This window comes from Arachis hypogaea, chromosome 14 (genome assembly GCF_003086295.3).
Source record: "Arachis hypogaea cultivar Tifrunner chromosome 14, arahy.Tifrunner.gnm2.J5K5, whole genome shotgun sequence".
NCBI lineage: Eukaryota > Viridiplantae > Streptophyta > Magnoliopsida > Fabales > Fabaceae > Arachis > Arachis hypogaea.
Window position 1 is genome coordinate 26,954,178 of NC_092049.1, and position 25,493 is coordinate 26,979,670.

The 25,493-nt window shown below is 35.6% G+C and overlaps 1 protein-coding gene across 1 annotated transcript; it reads right to left on the reverse strand.

The window, feature by feature from the left end:
* Positions 1-3,370: 3,370 nt before the first annotated feature.
* Positions 3,371-5,908, reverse strand: LOC140178550 (uncharacterized). The gene is made up of 3 exons (XM_072215733.1): positions 4,725-5,908; positions 4,421-4,484; positions 3,371-3,580 (listed from the first exon to the last, which is right to left on the reverse strand). The coding sequence occupies exons 1-3, from the start codon at positions 5,906-5,908 to the stop codon at positions 3,371-3,373; spliced, it is 1,458 nt and encodes a 485-aa protein (XP_072071834.1).
* Positions 5,909-25,493: the final 19,585 nt, after the last annotated feature.

Genomic DNA, 25,493 nt, shown 5'->3' on the forward strand with positions numbered 1-25,493 from the left:
TTGAAAAAAATAAAATTTTGAGAAACAGGACGTGTGCAGCCGCACAAGGGTCTGTGCGTGCGCACACTCCTGAGAGTTTTAAAATGCGTGCGTACGCACGGGGTGTGCGTACGCACAGGTGTCAATTTTTACAAGGATCTGTGCACTCGCACAACTTGTGCCAGCGCCCCCAACAGACTGACCTTCCTGACGTGTGCGTCCCCACAGACCTGTGCGTCCGCACAGGTTGAAGTTTTTTCTTAGATATGTGCGCGCACAAGCTGTGCTAGCGCTGCGAATAGAGCGCACTTCCCTGCCTGTGCATGTGCACAGGTGTGTGCATCCGCACAGGTCAAAATATTTGCAGGGTGTTCATGCGCACGAGGGTGTGCGTCCGCACATATCAGAAATCATGAAATTCTGCAACTTTACAAAATTTCATATTTTTAACACCAACTTTGAAGGATCATAACTTCCTCTACAAAATTCTAATTTTTTAAAATTTTATATCGATTTAAAGAGTTTTTAAAGATCTTTAATTCTAAATAAATTTCAATCAATTTTGAAAATCGAGGCAAAAGTTATGATCGAGCAAAGTTCACCACAAACTCAATTTTACCAAACTTCACAATTTACCCAATTTCTTACCATACATATTCCAAACCATACCATACCATTCCAAACCCCTTCTCTCATCAGAATTTACCTTTTGTATCATATCACACCAATCATACCATAATTTCTTTCACCTTTCATTATTCTCAACTTTATTTATCATATATATATAACATATCCACCAATCATCATCATCTCACTACCAATTCTCATCACCAACCCAACCAAGATTCATATTCATAATCAACAATACTCATGCATCTAATCTATAGTATTTCAACTTCATCGTGTAATCACAACAACACATCAATACATTATACCTCATCAAACACAAACAATCATCAACAACATACTATTTCCAAATCTATCCTATAGGTCACTAGCCTAAGTGACCATGAATATTATATACTACATAGAGGAAACCGAAACCATACCTTGGCCAATTCCCTTTATGCACCCAAATTCCAACTTAGGACAAACAAGCTTCCAACCACAATCCAAGCTTTCAATTCCACTCCAATAAGCACAAATAAGTTCCAAGAGCTCCCAAAGCCACAACAATCAAACTATATACATATAAATCACCTCAAATCAACCTAGGGTTCCAATTAAACAAAAATTCACAAGGGTTTGGCCCTTACCTTCTCCAACAGATTTACTAGCAAGAATCCAAGGCTAAGCAAGGATTAGAGCAAACCTAAACATCCAAAATCACAAAAACTCATTTAATCAAAAATCCTATATACCCAAAATTTTGAGGAGAGAAATTGAGAAAGATTCGAGCTTTCCTTACCAGTTTCTTATATGAGTTTTGTAGAGCTCTCCACGAGGAATGCGTAGCCACAAACGGTGCGGCGATCAGAGCTCTCTAGCTCAAGATATGAGCTTTGGAAGAAGATGATGAATAGTGCCCAAAAGGGTTTCTTCTTCCTCTCTTTAATTCAGCATGAGTGTGGGTGTGTTTAGTGTTGTGGCTGATTTGGTTCATTTAATGAGCCTTTTATATGTTGGGCTTGGGCCCAACTTGGGTCCGGTCCAATCTGGTTGCATTTTTAGCCCGGTTGGCTCAACTTCGGGCCAAACCTTTAAAATTAACGCCCGGTTTTTCATTTCTAACATTTTTCTAAGGTTTTTGACGGTTTTCGCTTTTTCTCATACGGTACCGGCCAGAATTGAACCGGTTCAACCAGTTCAATTGCTAGTTCGCCGTTTTTTGTGGTTTTTCACAGAAGACACATTTTCTGACTCAGCCAAAAATCACCTTTAAATCCTCAAATTCTCACTCTAACTTTTTGAAGCCTAGTTTGGGCAATATTAATTACTTAATTAATCAGTTGATTAGTTGCGGTTCTTACATGCTCCCCACCAAATAAGAAATTTTGCCCTCAAAATTTAAATTACCTGAGAAAAGTTTGGGATAATCCTTTCGCATCTCAGACTTTAATTCCCAAGTGTGTTCTTCTACTCCTGCTCGCTCCCAAGCTACTTTAACCAATGGGACATCCTTTCCTCGCAGCTTCTTTACACTAGTATCATCGATCCTCACTGGCGTTACTTGGAAAGTCAAGTTCTCTTCTAACTCGACCGATTCAGGCTCCAACCTATGAGCCGCATCCGACGTGTACTTACGGAGTTGTGACACGTGGAATACGTCATGCAAGTTAGACAGATGAGGTGGCAAAACGACTTGATACGCCACCGGCCCGAATCTTTTCAGAATCGGAAACGGTCCTATATATCTTGGGTTCAATTTCTTGGTCTTGATTGCTCTTCCAATCCCAGTTGTCGGTGTAACCCTAAGGAATACATGCTCTCCTACTTCGAACTCTAACGGTTTCCTTCTCTGATCCGCATAACTCTTCTGTCGACTTTGAGCAGTTAGAATCCTTGCACGAATCTTCTTAATGTTCTCAATAGTCTCTGCTACCACATCTGAACCCAATACACTTGCTTCACCAGATTCATACAAACAAAGTGGAGACTGGCACTTCCGTCCATACAAAGCCTCATACGGAGCCATCCCAATGCTTTCATGAAAACTATTGTTATATGCAAACTCCACCAACAGCATGTATCGGTCCCAACTTTCGGGTTGATCTAAAACACATGCTCTCAGCATATCCTCCAAGGTTTGAATAGTCCTTTCCGACTGTCCATCAATTTGCGGATGATATGCGGTACTAAGAGATAGCTTCGTATCGAAAGCTTTTTGGAAAGCTCCCCAAAACCTCGAAGTGAATCGGGGATCACGGTCTGATACTATGCTCGAAGGCACACTATGCAACCTTACTATCTCCTTGATGTACAATCTGGCCAACTCCTCCATAGAACAATTTACTCGGATAGGCAGAAAATGAGCAGATTTGGTCAAGCGATCTACGATCACCCAAATCGCATCAAATCCTGACCTAGTCCTCGGTAAACCGGTCACAAAATCCATCGCAATTCCTTCCCACTTCCACTAAGGAATCTCATGTGGTTGTAGCATTCCTGACGGCTTTTGATGCTCTATTTTCACTTTCTAACAAGTCAAACACTTAGATACTACTGTTGCTACATCACCCTTCATCCCTGGCCACCAGAACATCCTCTTCAAGTCATAATACATCTTCGTGCTTCCGGGATGAATAGAAAACCCACTGTTGTGAGCTTCTGACAATAAATCTTGCCTCAAACTTCCTACATCCGGTATGAAAATCCTTCCCTTGTATCTCCATAACCCTCCATCATCCTTAGTGAATTCTTCGCGCCTCTTATCACCAACTGGCTGAAACAATTACTGAAGCCTCTGCTCATCTTGCTGAGCCCTTTGTATTTCTGATTTAAACGTGCTTGAGATTTGTAGTTGGTTCAAACAAGCTCTCCCAGCAACTTCACCAATATCCATCTTAAGATCCACAAACTTATCTACTAGCTCCTCTTCCTTAATCCTCATCCAAGCTATTGTTAAAGATTTCCGACTCAGAGCATCTGCTACTACGTTCGCCTTTCCAGGGTGATAACTCAACTCGAAATCATAATCTTTAAGCAACTCCATCCACCTTCTCTGGCGCATATTTAGCTCTTTCTGATCAAAGATATACTTGAGACTCTTATGATCAAAAAAGACGCTAAACCTTACTCCGTATAAGTGGTGTCTCCAAATCTTCAATGCAAACACAATCGCCGCTAATTCCAAGTCATGAGTGGGGTAATTCACCTCATGCGGTCTCAGTTGATGCGATGCGTAAGCCACCATGTTCCGGTGTTGCATCAACACGCAACCCAAACCTTTCAGTGACGCATCACAATATACTTCAAACGGTTCATGCGGTTCCGGTAAGATTAGAACAGGTGCTGAAGTTAATCTCTACTTTAACGTCTGAAAACTCTCTTCGCACTCCGACGTCCACAGAAATGGCACCTCTTTCCTCGTTAATTTCGTCATCGGTAGTGCAATCCGGAAAAATCCTTCGATAAATCTCCGATAATATTCGGCAAAGCCCAAAAAGCTCCTAACTTCCGTCACAGTCGTCGGTCTTTCCCATTCCATCACCGCTTCTACCTTTGAAGGGTCTACGGCTATTCCCCCTTTGCTCACCACATGACCTAAGAACTTTATTTCTTCCTTCCAAAACTCGCACTTTGACAACTTAGCGTACAACTTCTACTCCTTCAAGATTTGCAACACAATCTTTAAGTGCTCCTCATGCTCTTTCACCGTCTTAGAATAAACTAAGATGTCATCTATGAAAACCACCACGAATTTGTCCAAAAAGGGACGAAAGACTCTGTTCATGTAATCCATGAAAACAGTAGGTGCATTCATTAACCCAAAAGATATTACCACAAACTCGTAGTGTCTATAGTGCGTCCTAAATGCAATCTTAGGGATATCATCCTCTTTCACCCTGATTTGATGGTAACCGGATCTTAAATCTATCTTGGAAAACACTCCAACTCCTTGTAATTGATCCATTAAGTCATCTATCCTTGGCAGCGGGTACTTGTTCTTCACAGTCACCTTGTTCAACTGTCGGTAATCCACACACAAGCGCATTCCTCCATCCTTCTTCTTCACCAATAAAACTGGCGCTCCCCACGGTGATACACTCGGCCGAATGAACCTCTTGTTCAGAAGCTCTTCCAACTGAGTCTTTAACTCTGCCAGATCTATCGGAGCCATTCTATATGGCGCAATCGATACTGGTCCGGCTCCTGGCACCAATTCAATCGCAAATTCAATTTTCCTTTGAAGTGGGAACTCAGGGATATCTTCCAGAAATACTTCTGGAAAATCTCTAACCACCGGTATCTGATCCAAGTTCTGGGCATCACGCAACGTATTCGCAGCCAACAGAATATAACCCTGACACTCCTCCCCACTACAACGCATCATTACAGAGTTCAGGTAATACCCCGTAGCTACCACTACCCCATTCCCTCCTTCTGGCATAAACTGAATTGTCCGTTCAAAGCAATCCAACAAAACCCGGTTCTTCAACAACCAATCAAATCCCAAAATCATTTCAAGTCCCACCAAGGGTAAACAGATCAAATCGTGCACAAAGTATCTACTCTCAAGCTTGAAACCTACTTGTCTACAACCTGACCTAGTCATAACTGTTTGATGTGGAGTATATACATGCAGATCAAAAGGTAACTCTGACACTTTCAAGCCTAATTCCTCAACTTTATCAAACGAAATAAACGAATGCAAAGCTCCAATATCATATAATGCAACTAAGGACTTATCACCAATTAGACATATACCTCTCATCAATGGATTTTCCTTAGAAGCATCCTTGGCATTCACAGCAAAGACTCGACCTTGATGCTGACTCTGGCCCGTATTCTGGTTCCTCCCACGAGTGCAATCCCTCGCGAAATGACCAGGCAAGCCACAATTGAAGCACCCACTCTGATTTCCTCTCCCCTTGCCAGGTTGAATCTGGTCATGTGTGTTCTTTCTGAAGCCTCCTTGACCTTGAGGTGCATATCCTCCTCTCTTGAAGCTTTGCCCTCTAGGATGGAAATACTTGCCACGCCCCCGACTAGAACTCCCTCTATGAGTGTCCTTAGATGCCGCCACGGTCTTGGCATACTCCTCCACTACTCTAGCATTATTCACCAAGTCAGAGAAGACACGGATCTCCATAAGAGCCACAGCAGTCATAATGTTGTCTTTCAAATCCCTCTGGTACTTAATGCATCTCCAGCTCTTGTAAGTCTCCGGGTCACTCTGACACACCCGAAAAAACCTACAAAGCTCTTCGAACTTATTAGTGTACTCGGCCACAGACATGGAACCTTGCTTCAGCTGCATTAGCTCCATCTCCTTTGCTTCCCTTGTAGACTTAGGGAAATACTTCTTATAGAAAGCCGTTTGGAACACCTCCTATGAAATGTCGGCGTTCTGAAGCTGTAGCAAACGACACTCAGCTTGCCACCAGGGCTGGGCCTCTCTCGCTAGCTGATAAGCAGCAAACTCGACATACTGATTGAGTGAAACATGCTGCGCCTGTAAAGCACGCTCCATAGCCTGGAACCAGTGATCCGCTTCAGTAAGATTTGTGGATCCTCAGAAAGTTAGCGGATGAACCTTGAGGAACGTCGCCAAGGTCATCGAAACTACTCCCGTGTTATTGCCATTTCCCTCAGCATTATCATTGGTATTACCTTCTCCATTCCCATTGCCATTCCTTGCCGGTTGGCCTAACCTCTGCACAGCTTATAGAGTCGTAGCAGCATTCGCTTCCATGGTGTTTGCTAAGTTAGCCATGGCCGCCATGAATTCGGCATGATTATCAGCTGGTTGCTCATTCCTACTTTCTCGCGTACATGTTTGACTTTGCCCGCGAGTAGCCATGTAGGGTTCCTGTCTACACTAAACAATCGATATCAAGTTGATCAGTCTCAATATCAAAAGTCTAGTGCTTCAATTATCCCAAACAGGTACTCACAAACAATCATGCTATGCATATATCAAGTAGATAACCTAATAGCATCAAAGAAAAGACACACAGAGTATGCAATGAAGCACAATCAGTCCATCCCTCAGGCTCACAAGGACGAACCGCTCTGATACCACTAAATGTAACACCCTAATTAGCCTAAGCCTTACCTCGCACCGTAAAGCAAAGGTTAATCAGAGGTTACAATAGTTCTAAGCTCATACGTATAATATATAGAAGAATAATATAATATCTAGAAGCCCGATGAAAGATATAGCTCAAATATTGGATTTGAAAAGCTCAAAACGTACTAACGAACTACTAGCTTAAGGCACAAGAAACTGATAAGATACAATAAAATATAAGTATATAATATCATAGGAAACTAGCCTCGACTTGCGGAGTTTAAGCCGGCTAGCCATACACAAGTATACAGAATTATACAAAAAACTGACAGTTTTAAAACAGCTTATACAAGTTTTCTCTCATAATACAAGCCTCTAGGCTAAACAGAATACAAAAGAGAGATGTATAAACAGATAAACCAAAAAGACTCCAAAAGAATCCAAGATCCTCCGCTCCTGTCACCATCCATAGCAACTCACCGAGGTGGGTTGCGACCTGCATCTGAAAAACACAACAAAGATATGGTATGAGAACCGGAGGTTCTCAGTATAGTAACAGTGCCCAGTGATGTAGGATATAAGACCCTGGGATGCCAAAGGCAATCCTAAGCTCCCTATCCATCACAAGATTCAAGCTTAAAGCATTCTAAAACAAAAAGCATAATATAAACCTCATCATAAAGAAACCGGGTGATCTATCTTAAGGGAGTTCTAATTCTAAACAAACATTGCTGTCCCACAGCCTTCTCCAACCTATCCTCCATGTGATCCCATCACCACCGCCTTTTGAACCTCCTCAATCCCAGTAGAAATCACAAGTAATATACAATGCAAGTAAAACACAAGTAGAAGCATATAAGGCAAATAATTCAGATAGCAAGTAAGCATGTTATTCAATTAGGCAAGCCATTACAGGTAAACAAAGCATACCAACAGATAGAAAATACATATGATGAATGCCTGCCCTACTAGCTGTGATATCATAATGTCGGTTAAACTGCCAACCGACACATCTCCATGGAGACGTCGCCCTTCAGATTTCTTATATGGGAACCCCCGAAATATAGTGCCCAGATTACTGTCCAGGTACCGGCGCATGCACGCCTATAGGTCCGAAGGGATGCTAGCGGGATACTCTTGCCACAGACCTCACATCTCAACGCAAGCGGGACGAACCACCGCCCTTACGCAGCCGCCGCTACCTTGATAGGCGGGATCCAACCGCCGTCCCTGTCGGGCGCAAAGCATCTCATAATATCAGTAAAAACAATATTTCAGTCGTTTTCAGAAAACATTTTCAATATACAGAGATCCATTATCTCAATCCGAGTCCTCGACTTATCTCAACCACTGTCCATTCATAATTCAGTTTCCAATGTCAAAAGTTCATTATTCCTTATCTCATATATCAATCATCCTCTACCCAACGTCAAATCATTCTCAGCACGCCAGAAACCTAGGCCTCTATTTTCTAATTTATCATAAAACCATGTTCTAGAAATCTTAAGTTACATCCCATGTTCTAATACTCAAAATTGAGCCCATAAGTCTTAAAATGGTGTTTTAGGAGCTTACAACCTTGTTAGGAAGGTAAAATAGTTGAAAACAAATAAAATTTTGAGAAATTTGACGTGTGCGGCTGCACAAGGGTCTGTGCATGCGCACACTCCTAAGAGTTTTAAAATGTGTTCATACGCACGGGGTGTGTGTATGCACAGGTGTCAATTTTTACAAGGATATGTGCACTCGCACAACCTATGCCAGCGCCCCAACAGACTGACCTTTCCAACGTGTGCGTCTCCATAGACTATGCGTCTGCACAGGTTGAAGTTTTTCCTTAGATATGTGCGCGCACAAGCTGTGCTAGCGCTGCGACCAGAGTGCACTACCCTGCCTGTGCATGCGCACAAGTGTGTGTGTCCGCAAAGGTCAAAATATTTGCAGGGTGTGCGTCTGCACGAGGGTGTGCGCCCGCACATATCATAAATCATGAAATTCTGCAACTTTGCAGAATTTTAGATTTTTAACACCAACTTTAAAGGATCATAACTTCCTCTACAAATTTCCAATTTTCACAAATTTTATATCGATTTAAAGAGTTTTCAAAGATATTTAATTCTAAAAAATTTCAATAAATTTCAAAAATTGATGCAAAAGTTATGATCGAGCAAAGTTCACCAAAAACTCAATTTTACCAAACTTCACAATTTACCTAATTTCTTACCATACACATTCCAAACCATACCATACCATTCCAAACCCCCTTCTCTCATCAGAATTTACCTTTTGTATCATATCACACCAATCATACCATAATTTCTTTCACCTTTCATTATTCTCAACTTTATTTATCACATATATATAACATATCCACTCATCATCATCATCTCACTACCAATTCTCATCACCAACTCAACCAAGATTCATATTCATAATCAACAACACTCATGCATCTAAGCCATAGTATTTCAACTTCATCATGTAATCACAACAACACATCAATACATTATACCTCATCAAACACAAACAATCATCAACAACATACTATTTCCAAACCTATCCTATAGGTCGCTAGCCTAAAGGTCCATGAATATTATATACTACATAGAGGAGACCGAAACCATACCTTGGCCGATTCCCTTTATGTATCCAAATTCCAACTTAGGACAAACAAGCTTCCAACCACAATCCAACCTTTCAATTCCACTCCAATAAGCACAAATAAGTTTCAAGAGCTCCCAAAGCCATAACAATCAAGCTATATACATATAAATCACCTCAAATCAACCTAGGGTTCCAATTAAACATAAATTTACAAGGGTTTAGTGGCCCTTACCTTCTCCAACAGATTTACTAGCAAGAATCCAAGGCTAAGCAAGGATAGAGCAAACCTAAACATCCAAAATCACAAAAACTCATTTAATCAAAAACCCTATATACCCAAAATTTTGAGGAGAGAAACTGAGAGGGATTCGAGATTTTCTTACCAGTTTCTTATATGGATTTTGTAGAGCTCTCCACGAGGAACGCGTAGCCGCAAACGGTGCGGCGATCGGAGCTCTCTAGCTCAAGGTATGAGCTTTGGAAGAAGATGATGAATAGTGCCAAAAAAGGTTTCTTCTTCCTCTCTTCAATTCAGCATGAGTGTGGGTGTGTTTAGTGTTGTGGCTGATTTGGTTCATTTAATGAGCCTTTTATATGTTGGGCTTGGGCCCAACTTGCGTCCGGTCCAACCCGTTAGCATTTTTAGCCCATTTGGCCCAACTTTGGACCAAACCTTTAAAATTAACGCCCGGTTTTTTATTTCTAACATTTTTCTAAGGTTTTTGACGGTTTTTGCTTTTTCTCATGCGGTACCGGGCAGACTTGAACCGGTTCAACCGGTTCAACTGCTGGTTCGTGATTTTTCACAGTTTTTCGTAGAAGGCACATTTTCTGACTTAGAAAGACCCACTGAGTCCAAAAATCACCCTTAAATCCTCAAATTCTCACTCTAACTTTTTGAAGCCTAGTTTGGGCAATATTAATTACTTAATTAACTGGTTAATTAGTTGCGGTTCTTACATGCTGCATTATCATATGAGATTGTAGCACAGTTCTTCTGGATAGGGAAATGGGCTCAGAAAGTTTGCAACTTAAGTTAAATAATTTCTCTTTCTTCCTTTTTTTATATAGACATTATGTTTAATTTGTTCCTTTTTGTGGTTTTAATTTGTTATTTGAGATAATGCATATTTTAATATACATATTTATTATTTCCAAAATGTAATTAGTCTGAGCAAAATATGAACCCAACTTGCTTAATTAAGAGGCCTGCTTAAAGTAAAAATATAATATGGGAGCTCACAAACTAGATACCTCATGCATCCATCCGAGGGACCATTTTTGGCAAACTAGACCCTTTTAAGTGTGGTTCAACTCTTTCGTACCTCTTTTTTATTTTCCAATCATATCTTTTGAAGTCATTTTAATCACAGATAAAGTTGGTATGGAATCTTTCATCATATTTGCCCTTTTATATTTGAAATTGATTAAGTCAAGAATCTAATTTCCTTTAACTTATGCTAAAGATATTCCAGGAAAAATATGACAACACAGTTAAAGAATGCACAAAAGCATTAGATGTCAATCCAGTATGCATTAAAGCTTTAGTAAGAAGGGGAGAAGCTCATGAAAAGCTTGAACATTTTGAAGAAACTATTGCTGGTAAGTTCAGATCTTATATTAGGGGTTATTATACTTTAAGCAGGACTTGAACTTTATTCTCTTTTGCACAGTAAGGGGGTAAGTGTAGTTTCTCAAACTGGAAAGGTGCCACTGTTATGTGGTATTTGCCAACCTAGGGAAAGCCAGTATGAGTATCATTATGAATTCCTTATTGTTGGATCTTAATGAATAAGTACATGTTCTGCATACTGGTGCCATTCAGGTTTTTTTTTTCCTTTTTGCATCATTGAGTTCATTCATACCATAATTTTTTCACTTCACTAATTTTAGTTACTTTTTCAAAATATCAATTGACAGATATGAAAAAAACCTAGAAATTGATCCTTCAAATGATCAAGCTAGGAAGGCAATCAGACGAGTTGAGCCACTTGCTGCAGAAAAGTGAGAAATGATGAAGAGATGATTGGCATGTTTCTGTTATCATCTTTATCTTGCATTTCAATTATAGTTGCTTTTGTATTATGTACTTTGTGTAGAATAGTGCATGGGCATTATTTCCTTACATGACCTTGATCCTTCATGCATACATTTATAATTTGTTACCCAAATATGATGCTCTTTTCTTTATTTCTTTTTGCTGCTGCAAAATTACCATCAATGACGGAAAAATATCCTGTCTTGATTTCTGTGTATTTATTGGCACATTAATCTAGCTTTTTCGTCCATCCGTAAGATTTATTTGTATTCTTGTGGTTGAAATTGGCTAAGTCCATATGTTTCTTTAGTCAGATGAAACCCTTTTTGAAATAAATTATTTTATCAAAAGAATTTATGGATGGCTTATTGTGATATTTCTAAGCATGGGATACCTAGGTGATAGAAAGATATACTATTATTTTATCAAAGGAATTTATTTGCAATTTCTTCCTTCATTCTTCCGAAATCACCAATTCCTTGGGGTAGATGGTGCTCGTGTAAATTCTTCTTTTGTATGCCTTCTAAAACTCCTTCCTTTCTTATCTTTGGTTTGCCTTAGTCATTAAATAACAAGATGAAGAATATTTTGGAATTCAAAACTTAGTCCATGAAAGTGATGTTTTTTTTAAAAGAAAATTTAGCTACTTTCTTTGTAATAATAGCATTTTCTTTAAAGAAATTGGAAATAACTTTGCAGTGAATTTCAATTCTGAATTAACAGAGGCTATAATTTTACTTTAGTTGTTTCAATCTAAAATTTCTGGTATTATACTGTCGGATAAATATTGAATTATTGAATGTTGTTTTGTTGTCGTTATTTTCCTAATAGTTTTTCATCTATTTACAATTCAATAGTTGAAAATGCTATGTAAATTGAGCCGGTTCACATTATCTCCTTAAGTTTCTCTAATTTCTGTGAGAAATATTTTATCCCACTTTATAGAGATGAATCTCAGATACTAGATTTGTTGAGTTGTATTTTTAAAAGTTGTTTAGAAGTTTTGTTACTATTCTTTGTTTTGTTCTCTGTCTTTTTCTCTCTTTTTTATGCTTTTATTTGCTTTGTTTTTTATTTTGGAGATACTCATCAAATTTTATTTTAGTTTCACTTTAATAGAAAACCAGAAATTTATTCTAGTTTCACAACCAAATTGATTGAAATTTATGCCTTTTTTTCCTCTTTTGAAAGTCAAAATTACCTGGGCATTATTTATGTACAAGTGTACACCAATTGATTTTTATTGGTAAGATATTTAAAAAACTTTTTTTATTTTGTATCCCTTCGTCTTGAATTATCAAGGGTCTGTTTGCTAGGAAAAATGAGCTGCTTGATGAAGTTAATAGATATTTCTCTTTGCGTATATTTACTTAAAATAGGTTTTTATTTTCTATTTAGCTATCGAGCTTATGTTGATATTTTTTCTGAGAAGTTTGAATCTTTGATTCTGTTCTCTTATTTTTTTTAAATAAAATTAGTAAAAAATGTATTCTTATTTGTTACTCTCTTTTGTTTATACCTTCATTCCTTGATTGAATATCTTTTTTTTCTTTTGAGCATAATTTTTGAACTTTATTGATGGCCACTTTATTTTTTGATTTTTCATTACATAGATAGATAATTATCTTGTGTGTATCTTCATCGGGAATATGATATATTTTTCATTGGAAATATAATTATATAGGAAGCCTAATCAAATAATGATGTCTATACTAAAAGGTGTCCTCATCTAAGTGTACCACTCCTAAATCTATGCATAGGTTTTCTTTTTATTTTTAGTTCTCCCTTTTCTCTAGTGTTACCTCATGTTGTCTTTGTTATCTGTGTCTTCTCTCTCATCCTCTTCTCATCCCATCCTATCTTCTTCTATTAACTTACAATTTATATAGAAGATAAATTAAGGTTAATATAGCTTACCATTTATACACCTTATTTGTGTATCAATTATTGTTAGCTTAGGGCCTATATATATGATTATTTAGTGGGGCTCGCAACTATCTTTCGATTGATATCTAAGGTCAATCAACATCAATTTCAAATGTCTATCTTGCTTCTTTTTTTCCCTCCCAAAATAAGGGTTCTATGGATTTCAAAATTCAAATTACTCAATTGATTTGTGTTTATAAATAAAGGCAGAACCCATTGATCAAGGCAGATTTTTCTCACATTGATGTTGATGTTGTATGTGTTTCTTAGTTGCTGTTTTATTGACTCAAATCTGTTTTCTCTTTCATCCCTTTAATTGTATTTCAATATGACAATTGCCATGGATATGGTTAATAAGATTAATCCTGAGAAGGAAGCATAGAACCTCAAAGTTAGGGTGATTAGGCTTTGGACTGTTCCTACTTTTTTCACTGGTCAGCTTCTTCCAAATTCCATGGAGATGATTTTGGTTAATGAATCTGTGAGTTATAGTGGTCTAAATCTATTAAAATTTTTTGGCTATTTATTTTTTGCATTTAGATGTGTTTCTCCTTACCTTTTTTATATTGAGGTCTTAAATTTTGTTTCATTTAAATTTGTTTTTCTCTTTATTCGATTTGTCATTTATCAGATTTTTAGTATAATTTATGTTGATTGGTAGGGGTGCAAGATACAAGCTACTATTCGGAAGACTATGATTTACAGGTTCAAACAACTTCTCTCCGAGGGTTGAGTTTATGTCATGAAGCTCTTCTTTGTTGTGCCAAACCAATGATCTTATAGGGCCACTAGGCATCAGTTTAAGTTGATTTTCCAATTCAGGACCACTGTCAGGGATGCTATCTGCGATTTTATTTCAAAATTTGCTCTTACAATCTCTCTATTCACTGAACTTTTGGAAACCAAAGAGGATTTTGATTTCTTAGTTGGTATGTTGTGCTATTTGCTCATACCTTTTTTGTCCAGAATGATTGCAGTCTTGTTTCTTTGTGATTTGTAGAATGTTGCTTTGTTGTCATTATTTTCTAACAGGTTTTTTTAATATTTATTTCAGATGTGGTGGGTCTGTTGGTCTCTGTGTCGGAAGAGAAAGAATATGATAAAGATGGAAAGAAGATGAAGATGGCTGTGATGGAACTTGCTGAAAATGAGTTAGCGTTCTTTAATTTCTACCTCTTCCTCTTATTGAGATTGTTTTTTGTTTTCGGTGTGTTTGTATAGTCAAGTTTCTTATAGTGTAGGTGATTTTGTTGGTTGTTTTTAGTCATAGGATTTGGTGTGCCTTATTTGGTGAATATGTTGATGAACTTAATCGATTTCTATCTTCTGGGTATGCTGAATAGCCAGTTGTGGTTTTACAACTTGCCAAAGTTAAGATTTTTAGCGGTTTGTATCATATAAATTTCATTTCAGGTGTGTCAGTTATCCAAGTTCACTTGGTTTTACCATTATATTCCTGTAACAAATGTATATATATATTTTTTTTTCAGGTAGAGTTGGACTTCAGAATATTATGTTTGCATCAAAGCTTGGATTTAATCTTGACATCCCAGAGGTGGCATCTTTTCAGAAAAGGTATCTTTGTACATGTAGTTTCTGTTGTGTTTTTTGTTGTTGTTAACAGTTCTATTCCACATGGAGTTAGTGCATCCCAACCCATTAGCATTGTTGGATCTGGAAAAAATATCGAAATAGAAGAAGATTTTATGAAGCTCACACCTAGGTGTACTGTGAAGTCGCTTGATGATAACAACCGGGTTGGAACCAGTTTAATTTTTTTATCATGTTTACTCTTGATAATTTGTGTTAAATTTTTTTTTCTACTCGTTAGTAAATACTGCTTTGTTTTGGAACGATATTAATCCTTTTGTCCTCCTTTGTACTTGAAAATACTATGCTGTTAGTATTTATTTTAATTTTTCAGTTTTAGTTTGTATTACAACTATCTTTGGTTATAATGTCTTAACATTTATAGACATGGTTTTATATTTTTAGGCTAGAACTTTTATTGTACTAGCCAAGATAGCTGAAATAGTTGAGGATGGTCCTTGGTGGTACTCTGCTTGTGTGTGTGGCAGAAGTGTTCAGGCAGAATCTGGGATTTACTTTTGTCAATTTTGCAACATCCATGTTACAAATGTGACTCCTAGGTATAAATATTTTACAATGCTTCCTTTGTGCTTTGTTAAATAGTGAATTATTTCTGCGTAGTTGTTAACCTTAGGCAAGTATTTATGTGGATCTTAAAAAAATCCAGGTTTAGAGTGAAGGTGTTGGTTGAGGATTCCACTGGTGTTTTTATTTTTGTCCTCTTTGATCGTGAGGCAAGTTACCTACTAAATAAAACTTGTGCCTAGCTGTTTGAACAACATCTTAAGGATGTTGATGTAAGTCACTCGAATTCTATATTCTTTTTATGTGCTGATTTTATTGTTAAAGATTTTTCTTATCCTTCGATTTCTACCAATTCATTTTTTCTGTTGTGTCTGTTTTATATTGTTCGTAGGTTGTGTTTGGCACACAGTCTCCTCCTATATTCCAAGAAAATGTTGGAAAAACTATGCTATTCAAGGTTCTTAGTAGGCCTGTTGGGATGGAGAAATTCAAAGGGACTTATCCAGTGAGGCGTGTTTGTGATGATGCTGCAATAGTTGGAATGTTTGAGCTCTCTGGTTCAGATTTGAGTCCTGAAAATATATAAAATAGAATTCGCACCTATTGTTTCATTTTAATAAATTCTTTCTTAAATTTTTCATTTTTTGGTTATTCCACCTTTATTCATGTCTTATATCGGATGTGCTTTATATTATCCAAGGCTGGATTTGTACCAAAAGGAGAGGGATTATTTAGGAAACCCTCTAAGGTTACCAAATCACCGAATTTGGGATTGACTCCTTCCAGCTGCTCTAAGCTCTTTGCTGGTTCGCCTCAATGTACCCAAAAAAAATCAAGTGTTGTTGACTTGGGAGCTGATGAAGATGCTAAGGTTCCATGCTTTCAGTTTCTTCTATTATTTTTTCTGTATTACTTTTCACCCTTTTTTGAGTTGTGTTTAAATTGAACCTAATATGTTGTGTCATTTAATAGTGTCCTCTCCTCAAGAGAAAGTCTGCTGATGCTGTGGTGGATAAGTTAAATGAAGTGGATAGTTCTAAAAATTCATGTGATGAAGTTGATGAAAGTGAAGAGGTGAGTAGTGTTGCCAAAGTTTTTTTTTTTTTTGATAGAGCGCTTAATTTTATGATTAAGTTTCTTTGACTAGAACTCATTAATTATCCCTCTAATTAGGTTCATATTTTCATGCAATTGTTTACACTAGGAGTATGTGGTTGGCGTTAATCGAGGTTCTGTTGATCTGAGAAAGATGTGAAGCCTTCGTTGAAGAGGTTGAGAAGATCCTTGAGGCTGCAATTTGATGAAGCTGATGAGTCTCGTGGCTCGGGGAATGATGGCTCCTCTGGACATGGGGTTAATTGAGGTGGCTGCACATGGCAGTTAACTAGAGCTACTGATTAGGACTAATCTAGGGCATTAGGTATTTTGGTTGTGTCCATGTAATAGCATTTGATGCATTGGATTGTAGTGGATGAGAATATGTGTGTATTTTTATGTTTTGTATAAGTTGTTTGGATTTTTTTTGGGCATCTTTCTCATGTAATAGATTAAGTTCTAGGGTGTCGACACAATATCATTAGCCACTAGGCAAATTAGCTATTTAGCTCTTTATATTTGTACTTATTTCTTTGAAATTCAATAAAATGCAGTAGCTCTTTTATGATATAAAAATCTCTCCTTCCACAATTTAGTTTATTCCTTAACTTATGTGGTTTTGTCAAGTGAATACTTTGTGGTATTTAGATGACTGAATATTCATGTGTTGTTGAATTGATTTATACTTTCTTGATATATCTATATTGAATAGCTTGGAAGTAATCTTTTGGCCATTTCTTTTGTTTGATGGATTTCTTAGGTGCATTTTGCCTAAAATAGCTAATGTAGCTTATGTATTAAAAAAGGTTCATTCTTTTTTATCCATCACAAGTTGGGAGTGATCTTTTGGTAATTTCTTTTGTTAGATGGATTTTATGGATGCATTTTACCTAGAATGGTTAATGTAGCTTAGGTATTAAAAAAGTATATTCTTTTTTATCCATCACATCTCATGCTCCTAAAGTAGGATTTTTTTTAATTAAAATTGGTAGACTATAATTGCTATTAGACAAAGAGGTCTACTTGCTAAAATGCCCTATTCAACTAGGGTAGTCTATTTCTCTTTCATATAAAACCAAAGGTTGTTCTTTTTTTATTTGGTTTGGACATTCCATTTAGTTATTTTTCCTTGTGTTATTCTTTACCAAACAACACTATGAGTGAATCATCTAAAGATGCTAGAAAGAGAAGAAAATTGGCTATGAAGAGGAAAAAATATGATACACTTGGAATAAGAAATGGTTAGTTTGATTCTTTAGTCAATTATTGTTTCTTTAACAAATGATGTATTACTTACCTAGGGTATCTCACATATTTTTTTTTATTTTTCTTTCTATATTTTTCTTATATAGCTCAACTGGCCTTTTTATCTCAGAGTATTCTATCTTGTGTTGGATCAATATATACTAATGAAGGTATATACATATGTGTAAGCAAGTATTTTCAGTATGTTGTTATAAATAGTTGTTTATAATAAATCAGTATTGATATTATTTTATTCTTTAAGCTATTTTTTTATGACTACATAAATATTTCTTGTTAGATGAAGGTGTTATGCATAATATCCTCAATGATGTATTCACAAGCTTTGTTGATATTAATGACCATGTATTGTTTGCATCAAGTGAGACGAAAGATTTGTATTTGGTCTTAGTAAATAATTCCAATACTTTTTCTTTCTTCTCTGTGTTAATCGGTAAATTTTTTTTCCTTCAACATATAATAGAACATAGATGTTCATTATTTTATAAATAGGACACTTGGACCATGGTGATTGTAATTACACTTGCACATGGTGTGGTGCAGGCTTTTGGTATGATGAACATGTTATCAGAGAATCTAAAGTTAGTCAACCAGTATTTTCAATGTGTTGCCTTAAAGGAAAAGTGCAATTGCCATTGTTGAAGGAGCCACCTGAATTGTTGGTTTCGCTTTTGAATGGAAATGATCTAAGGAGTAAACATTTTTTTAAGAACATTTGGGCATATAATAATTTGTTTTGTTTTACTTCTATTGGTGGAAGGGTTGACACGTCTCTTAGTAATGGATCAGGTCCGTCGCAATTTATTCTCTGTGGCCAGAATTACCATAGAATTGGTAGTTTACTCCCCGTGCCTGGGTAGCAACGAAAATTTACTCAGTTGTATATTTTTTACACTGAGAATGAGCTGGCAAATAGAGAGGAAGTTTTTTGGTATGATTTAAATATGGTTGATGAAATCCCAATTGTTGTATTTTCATATTTGTTTTCCATTAGTTTTTATATGTTTCTACTTGACAATTATTTTTATATGTAGCTTTAGCAGTCGTACGGGTTCTTTGGATTCAACATTAATTGAAGATTTATTAAAGATGCTTGATGAGAATAATGTCGTTGCAAAATCTTTTCGAATGGCGAAAAAGTTCTATCAGCAACGTCCTACTAAGGCTTTTTCCATTCATTTGTTTAGACATCGAGCAGCAGACCCTCGAGTATATAATGAGCCCACAGTTTCTGAAATTGCTGGTCTTATTATTGGGGATTTTGATGGATCGGATACTGCACGTGATATTATTGTTCAGTGGAGGAATGGAGACTTAAAACGCATTCATGAGACACATACATTGTACTGGCCGTTGCAATATCCTTTGCTATTCCCGTATGGTGAAAATGGATACCAGGAAGATATACCATACCATTGTGTTAGAAGTAGAGAAAATATACCAAAAAGATAAAGAGTTTCTCTACGGGAATTTATTTGTTTTCGAATCTAAGAACGAGAAAATGAGTTTGGGACGATACTCAAGTCTAAAAGGTTATTTCAACAATTTATTGTTGATTCGTTTAGTATGGTTGAATCACAGCGTCTTATGTATATAAGATTTGACCAGAAGAATATAAGATCTCATATCTTGCAAGGGATTGAAGAAGCCATGGAACGAGGAGATGTTGATGCGTGTTCCATTAGAACCAGGATTGTGTTACCGTCTTCTTTTACTGAGAGCAGAAGATATATGTTTAATAATTGTCAAGATGCTATGTCTATTTGCAAATAATATTGTTATTCTGATTTATTTATTACTATAAAATGCAACCCGAGTTGGTTGGAGTTTCAAAGATACACTGAACGGTCTCATATTGCTATATCTAATCGGCCTGATCTTGCATGTAGGTTATTTGAGTTGAAAATTCAATCTTTGATGACTGATTTGAAGGATGGAGTTCTTTGGACCTATGAATACCGGTAAGTTTTATGTGATTATTTCTGCTTATTTAATAATGAGTTATATATGCAAAATTAAATTTTTCTTTTGTTTAGGGATGTATACAACTGAATTTCAAAAAAGGGGTTTGTCACATGCACATATTTTGGTTTGGCTTCAAAATGTGGGTAGGTTACAAACAACTGAAATCATGGATGAGGTTATATCAGCTGAGTTACCAGATCCAATTAGATTTCCAAAGTTGTATAGTGTTGTTACCAAATATATGATTTATGGTCCTTGTGGTAAATTAAGACCTTCTTCTCCTTGCATGAGAAATGGTGGCTGTTCTAAATTCTATCCAAAGAAATTTGTTGATGCAACAGGTTTTGATAAAGATGGTTATCCAATATATAGAAGGAGAAATATGGAAATTACTTATAAAATAAATGGTGTGGATGTGGATAATCGATTTGTTGTTCCTTATAATCCTTTGCTCCTTATGAAATATCGAGCCCCTATCAATTTGGAGTTTTATAACAAGTCAAATGTCATCAAGTATTTGTTTAAATACATAAACAAGGGGCCAGACCGCATCACTGCATCAATTAGAAATGTACAAACTCAGGAACATGGTGGTCAAGATGTTGATGAGATTAAGTAATTCTATGATTGTCGCTATCTAGCGCCTTGTGAATCTTCTTGGAGACTATTTGCATTTGATATTAATCATAAATGGCCATCTATTCAGCAGTTGATATTCCATTTGCCTGGAAAGCAGAATCTATTATTCATTGATCATGATAAGATTCCTGAAATTATTGAGAAGAACAAGTATAAGGATACAATGTTTACTGCATGGATGCGAGCTAATCTTAAGTTACCGCATGGTAATCAGTTATTATATTCTGAATTTCCAAATTATTTTATTTACTTGCGTGATTCTCAAGAATGGGTTCCAAGGCAGAGAGGGTTCTCAATTGGAAGGTTAACTTTTATCCATGTTGGTTCGGGTGAGATATTTTATCTGCGTTTGTTGCTCAATGTTCAAAGGGGTTGTAAAAGTTTTGAAAACATCCGCACTGTTGATGGTGTTGTATATGATTCTTTCAAGGCTGCGTGCAATGCTCTTGGTTTATTGAGTGATGATCAGGAGTTCATTAATGCTATTAAAAAAACAGCAGAATTGTCATCTGGTTTTCAGTTGTGTCAGTTGTTTGTTACACTGTTAGCATCTAATTCAATGAACAAACCAGAGTTGGTTTGGAGAGACACTTGGAGATTGTTAGCTGATGACATTTTATATTATAGAAGACGGGAGTTGCAATTGCAAGGTATTATTTCAAAGTCTTATTCTATTTATTATTATTCAGTAAGTTTATTTGTAGATGGTTATATCATGATAAGTTTACCTTTTATTTGTAATTCATGTGCCCTTTTTTTTACTTACTTCGTAGAGCTCGTGATGACAGAAGAAGAACTTGAAGTTCTTTGTTTGATTGAAGTTGAAAAATTATTGCAAATGAATGGCAGAAGCTTGAAAGATTTTTCCCAAATGCCTTTTCCTAATCAGGATTTGGTTTCCCATTTTTCAAATTCTATGATTATGAATGAGATGAATTATGATGTAGATCAACTTCGAGAAGAACATGATGTAAATTTGGATAAATTGATAGATGAGCAAAAACTGATCTATGAGAGAATAATTGATACAGTTGCTAATAAAAGACCTGGATTCTTTTTTGTGTATGGATTTGGTGGAACTGGAAAAACATTTCTGTAGAGATTGTTGTCTTTTCGTCTTCGATCAGAACGAAGAATTTTTTTAAATGTTGCTTCTAGTGGTATTGCATCTTTATTGCTCCCTAATGGGAGGACTGCGCACTCATTGTTTTGCATCCCCATTGAGCTGAATGAGGAATCTGTTTGTAGTATTAAGAAAGATAGTCAGCGAGCAGAACTCATCCGTCGTGCTTCTCTAATAATATGGGATGAGGCATCCATGACGAACAAGTTGGCATTTGAAGCGCTTGATAGAACTTTCCATGACCTAATGAAGCGCTTGATAGAACTTTCCATGACTTAATGAGTTCAAATGTTGTTTCGGCTCGTGATATTTCGTTTGGTGGAAAAGTTATTGTTCCTGGTGGTGATTTTAGACAAGTGTTGCCAGTTATTCCGAAAGGAACTCGTGCTGAAATAGTTATGGCTTTAATTAATTCGTCAATTCTTTGGAAGCATTGTAAGGTAATGTGGTTGACAAAAAATCTTAGGTTGGGAAAGAACTATGTTTTGTCAAATTTGGATGAAATAAAGGAATTCTCATACTGGATTTTAAAGATTGGTGAAGGTTCTTATGGGAATCAAAAGGAGGATGAAATAATTGTTGATATTCCAAGTGATTTACTTATTCCTCCAACTGACAATCCTATTTAGGATATTGTTTCAGCTATATATTCAAATATTCATGATAACTATGGTAATGTTTCTTATTTTCAAGAATGTGCTATACTTGCTCCTACTATTGATATTGTGCAACAGATAAATGACTTTGTTGTTGATAGTTTTCCTAGGTCTGAGAAGGTTTATTTGAGTTCTGACTCTATTTGTCACAGTGATTGTCAAGATGGGATTGATACTGATTGGTTGACAATTGAGTTTTTGAACCAGATTACATGTTCTGGGATACCAAAACATGCTCTTAAATTGAAGAAAGGTGTTCCCATTATTTTGTTATGAAACATAGATCAAGCAAATGGATTGTATAATGGAACTCGACTCATTGTTCAAGATCTTGGAGAGAACATTATTGGTGCTGAAATTGTGTCCGGAAGTAACATTGGTGACAAAATTTTTATTCCTCGGATGAATTTAATACCCAGTGATCCTGGAATCCCGTTTAAATTTCAGCGTAGACAGTTTTCTGTTAGTCTTTGTTTTGCAATGACTATTAATAAGAGTCAAGGGCAAACATTAGCTCTGGTCGGTATATATCTTCGAAGAGCAGTTTTTTCTCATGGTCAGTTGTAGGTTGCAATATCCAAAGTGACGACAAGGTCAGGATTGAAGATATTATTATCTAATGAAGATGATGAAATGTGTAACCTCACATCAAATGTTGTTTACAAAGAAGTTTTTCAAAAAATATAATTTGGTAAGTAGTTTTTTCTCTATGCTATATGAATTATTGATTGAAAAAGTTGAGGTTTGTTTTAGAAGTATTCTTTTTCTGTTTATTTTTTATTCTATTTGGGGTCTATATTTTAATTTTTGTTCAAAATTTTGTTAAATTCATAGAGGAGCAAAAGATGTAGAAAAATATACAATTCTTCTGTATAAAAAAAATTGATTTATTTTAAGCTTAAAATTTATTTGCTAAAAACTCTTTAATTGTTATATACGTTTTTTAAAGAGGCTTTTATTGTTAGGTTTTTTTGTGCCGAATAATATCTATTAGCTATTTTTTTAAAATGTTCATTATATATTTCTATAATATCATTTTTTTTTAATGAGTTGATGATTTTTTTTATTCATTAGTAAATAATTTATTTTTTTGTAAGAGTTAGTTGTAAATTTTTTATTAATATATTTAAAATTTAAGTTTTATTCAAAAACATTTTCTTATAGTTTTATGTTATAGATTTATGATCTAAGTTACTTAGATATTTTTTGTTTAAATTGTATCGTATCTATTTGTTTTTTGTATATAAAAAAATTAACTCTTAAAGAACGGTGCACACATACTGAAATTTAAGTTATTTAAATTTTTAGATGTGTTTAGATTATTAGATGTAACAAATACTCTTAAGAAAAATTATTTCGTAAAAACTGCTGCACACCTACTTTTAAAAAAATTAACTCTTAAAATTTTTGAATGTATTTAAATAATTTCATATTGTTTAATAAATAAATATATTTATTATTTAAAAATTATATTATATTAATAAAAGATGAAGTTATTTGTTAAAAAATTTTAATTTATTTTATAAATATTTTAAATACTGAAATTTAATTTAAACCTAAAATATTATTAATTCGTTTTATCATTAAATTTTATTTTATTTCCAATTGAAATTTAAGTTTTGATTGAATAGAGAAAGGTTGATGTGATAGAAAAATCTACCTTCCAAGATAAAATGATTATGTGAAATCCTCACCCATTCTCGATATCCTTCCAATTTGCCTTATCCCTATAAACCCATTTTCCACAGCTATCCTATTTTACTTTTTCTTATCCCATACCCTATAAACCCCTTTTTACTCTGGTTCCTATTTCAATTTTAGGGGTCTTTTCCATAGGACATGATGGCATTCGCGTTCTTCTCCTTCCCAGGCTCTCCGTTTCATGTCACTCAACATCTCCTTTGTAGACCTGGAAAAGCTACCTGCTATATGGAGGGAGCGCTGGCTCTCCATTTCATGTCGCTCAACAGGTCTTCCCAGGCTCTCCATTCCATGTCGCTCAAAGATGATATATTTTCCTGCTGCAGCGTTTCTTGGGTTCCGATGATGGCGGCGATGAAGAGCTTCTCTCTCCCATATAATGGTGACATGGTAAAGATCTTCTGTCAGAACATGCATAGGGTTTTCCATTGATTTGATGAATGTTTGCAGTTAGCAATCACAGGGCACAGTAGGATTCACTACACAGGTACTCTATTTAGATTTGTAGTTGCCTATCAAATCGCTAATTGTAACTACTTCTACTTCTTTACCGTGATTTTGTATCTAAATGAGTCATTTTTTAATGTGGAAGTAACTGATGGATTCAAATAGCTATTACGTAGGGTTGCTATTGATCATGATGATTGTAATATCTACTGGCTGTACTTTAGTTGAAATTCTTTTGGAGTAGGTGTATTCGGGTTTTCATTTCATTGATTTTGAATGTTATTGGAATTTGTTATTTCTGATTTTTCAAATTGCTTTATTGGTCCTAGAAAAAGAGTTTCCTTTTGTATGCTCTTTCTTCTCTGAATTATTATTCAACATTGGGTATATCCTTTCATTTCTTGTGCTGGTTCTGGCAATGGATGCAGCAAATGAGATTTGTATGGTGTCAAATGATTCACAACAATGCCTTCATAACATCACTCCTTGGAAGGAGCATTGGAAAATAACCGTTAGGGTGATCAAGATGTGGAGTTTATGTGATCCCAGAGAGGAGACTGATGAACCTGCTTTTCTTCATATTATGGTCATGGATAAATCAGTGAGTTGTTATATATGTTTTGAGACATTTTTTAATCCGAGAGTTATTATATATGTTTTCAGACTTTTGTTTAATTTTTCAAGTTTACTCTCTGGTACAGATTCAGGCTATTTAATTTTGTTTTGTTTTGAGTTAAATCAGATATTTCTATAGAAGGTTTTTCATCATTAGAAGAAGCTATGTGAAATGTGGAAAATTATAATTCATAGTTTTATGATTCCAAATTTTTTTTGTTGTTGTTATTGGTATGAGTTCTTTCTTAATTGTTTAGTATGCATAATCTTATATGTGTAAATTAATGCATGAATACTGCTTGATAGAACGTCTATGTGAATAATTTGAAAGCTAAATTTAATGCTATATATCTGTTGCATTAGTACACAGTTCCATCCTTGGAAATTTTTCTGTGACTTTCTTCATTTGTCATTCTTTCAAACATGTTATTTAATACAAAGAGATGGATATGTTGATCACTTGCTTTGTTTAACTTGTGTTGGTCTTTGGAATCTGTTGATAATTGAAATTTTGCTATTTACTACTTTATTTTTTTTATTCTACAAGGGCATGGATTCAAGAGAACTAGACAATCAATCATGGTGGTTTAGTTTTAATGTGTTATTTGGATAGGGCAATGCTTATTTAATGTGTTCTTACTTGAGTTGAATTTT

Coding starts and splice junctions, on each gene's coding strand:
- LOC140178550 (XM_072215733.1), bottom strand. CDS start 5,908: ATGGAGCTAATGCAGCTGAAGCAAGGTTCCATGTCTGTGGCCGAGTAC. Junction 4,485..4,724: donor CTGGCAGAGTTAAAGACTCA/GTTGGAAGAGCT, acceptor CCATCAAATCAG/GGTGAAAGAGGATGATATCC. Junction 3,581..4,420: donor ATAGACACTACGAGTTTGTG/GTAATATCTTTT, acceptor CACCCTGGAAAG/GCGAACGTAGTAGCAGATGC.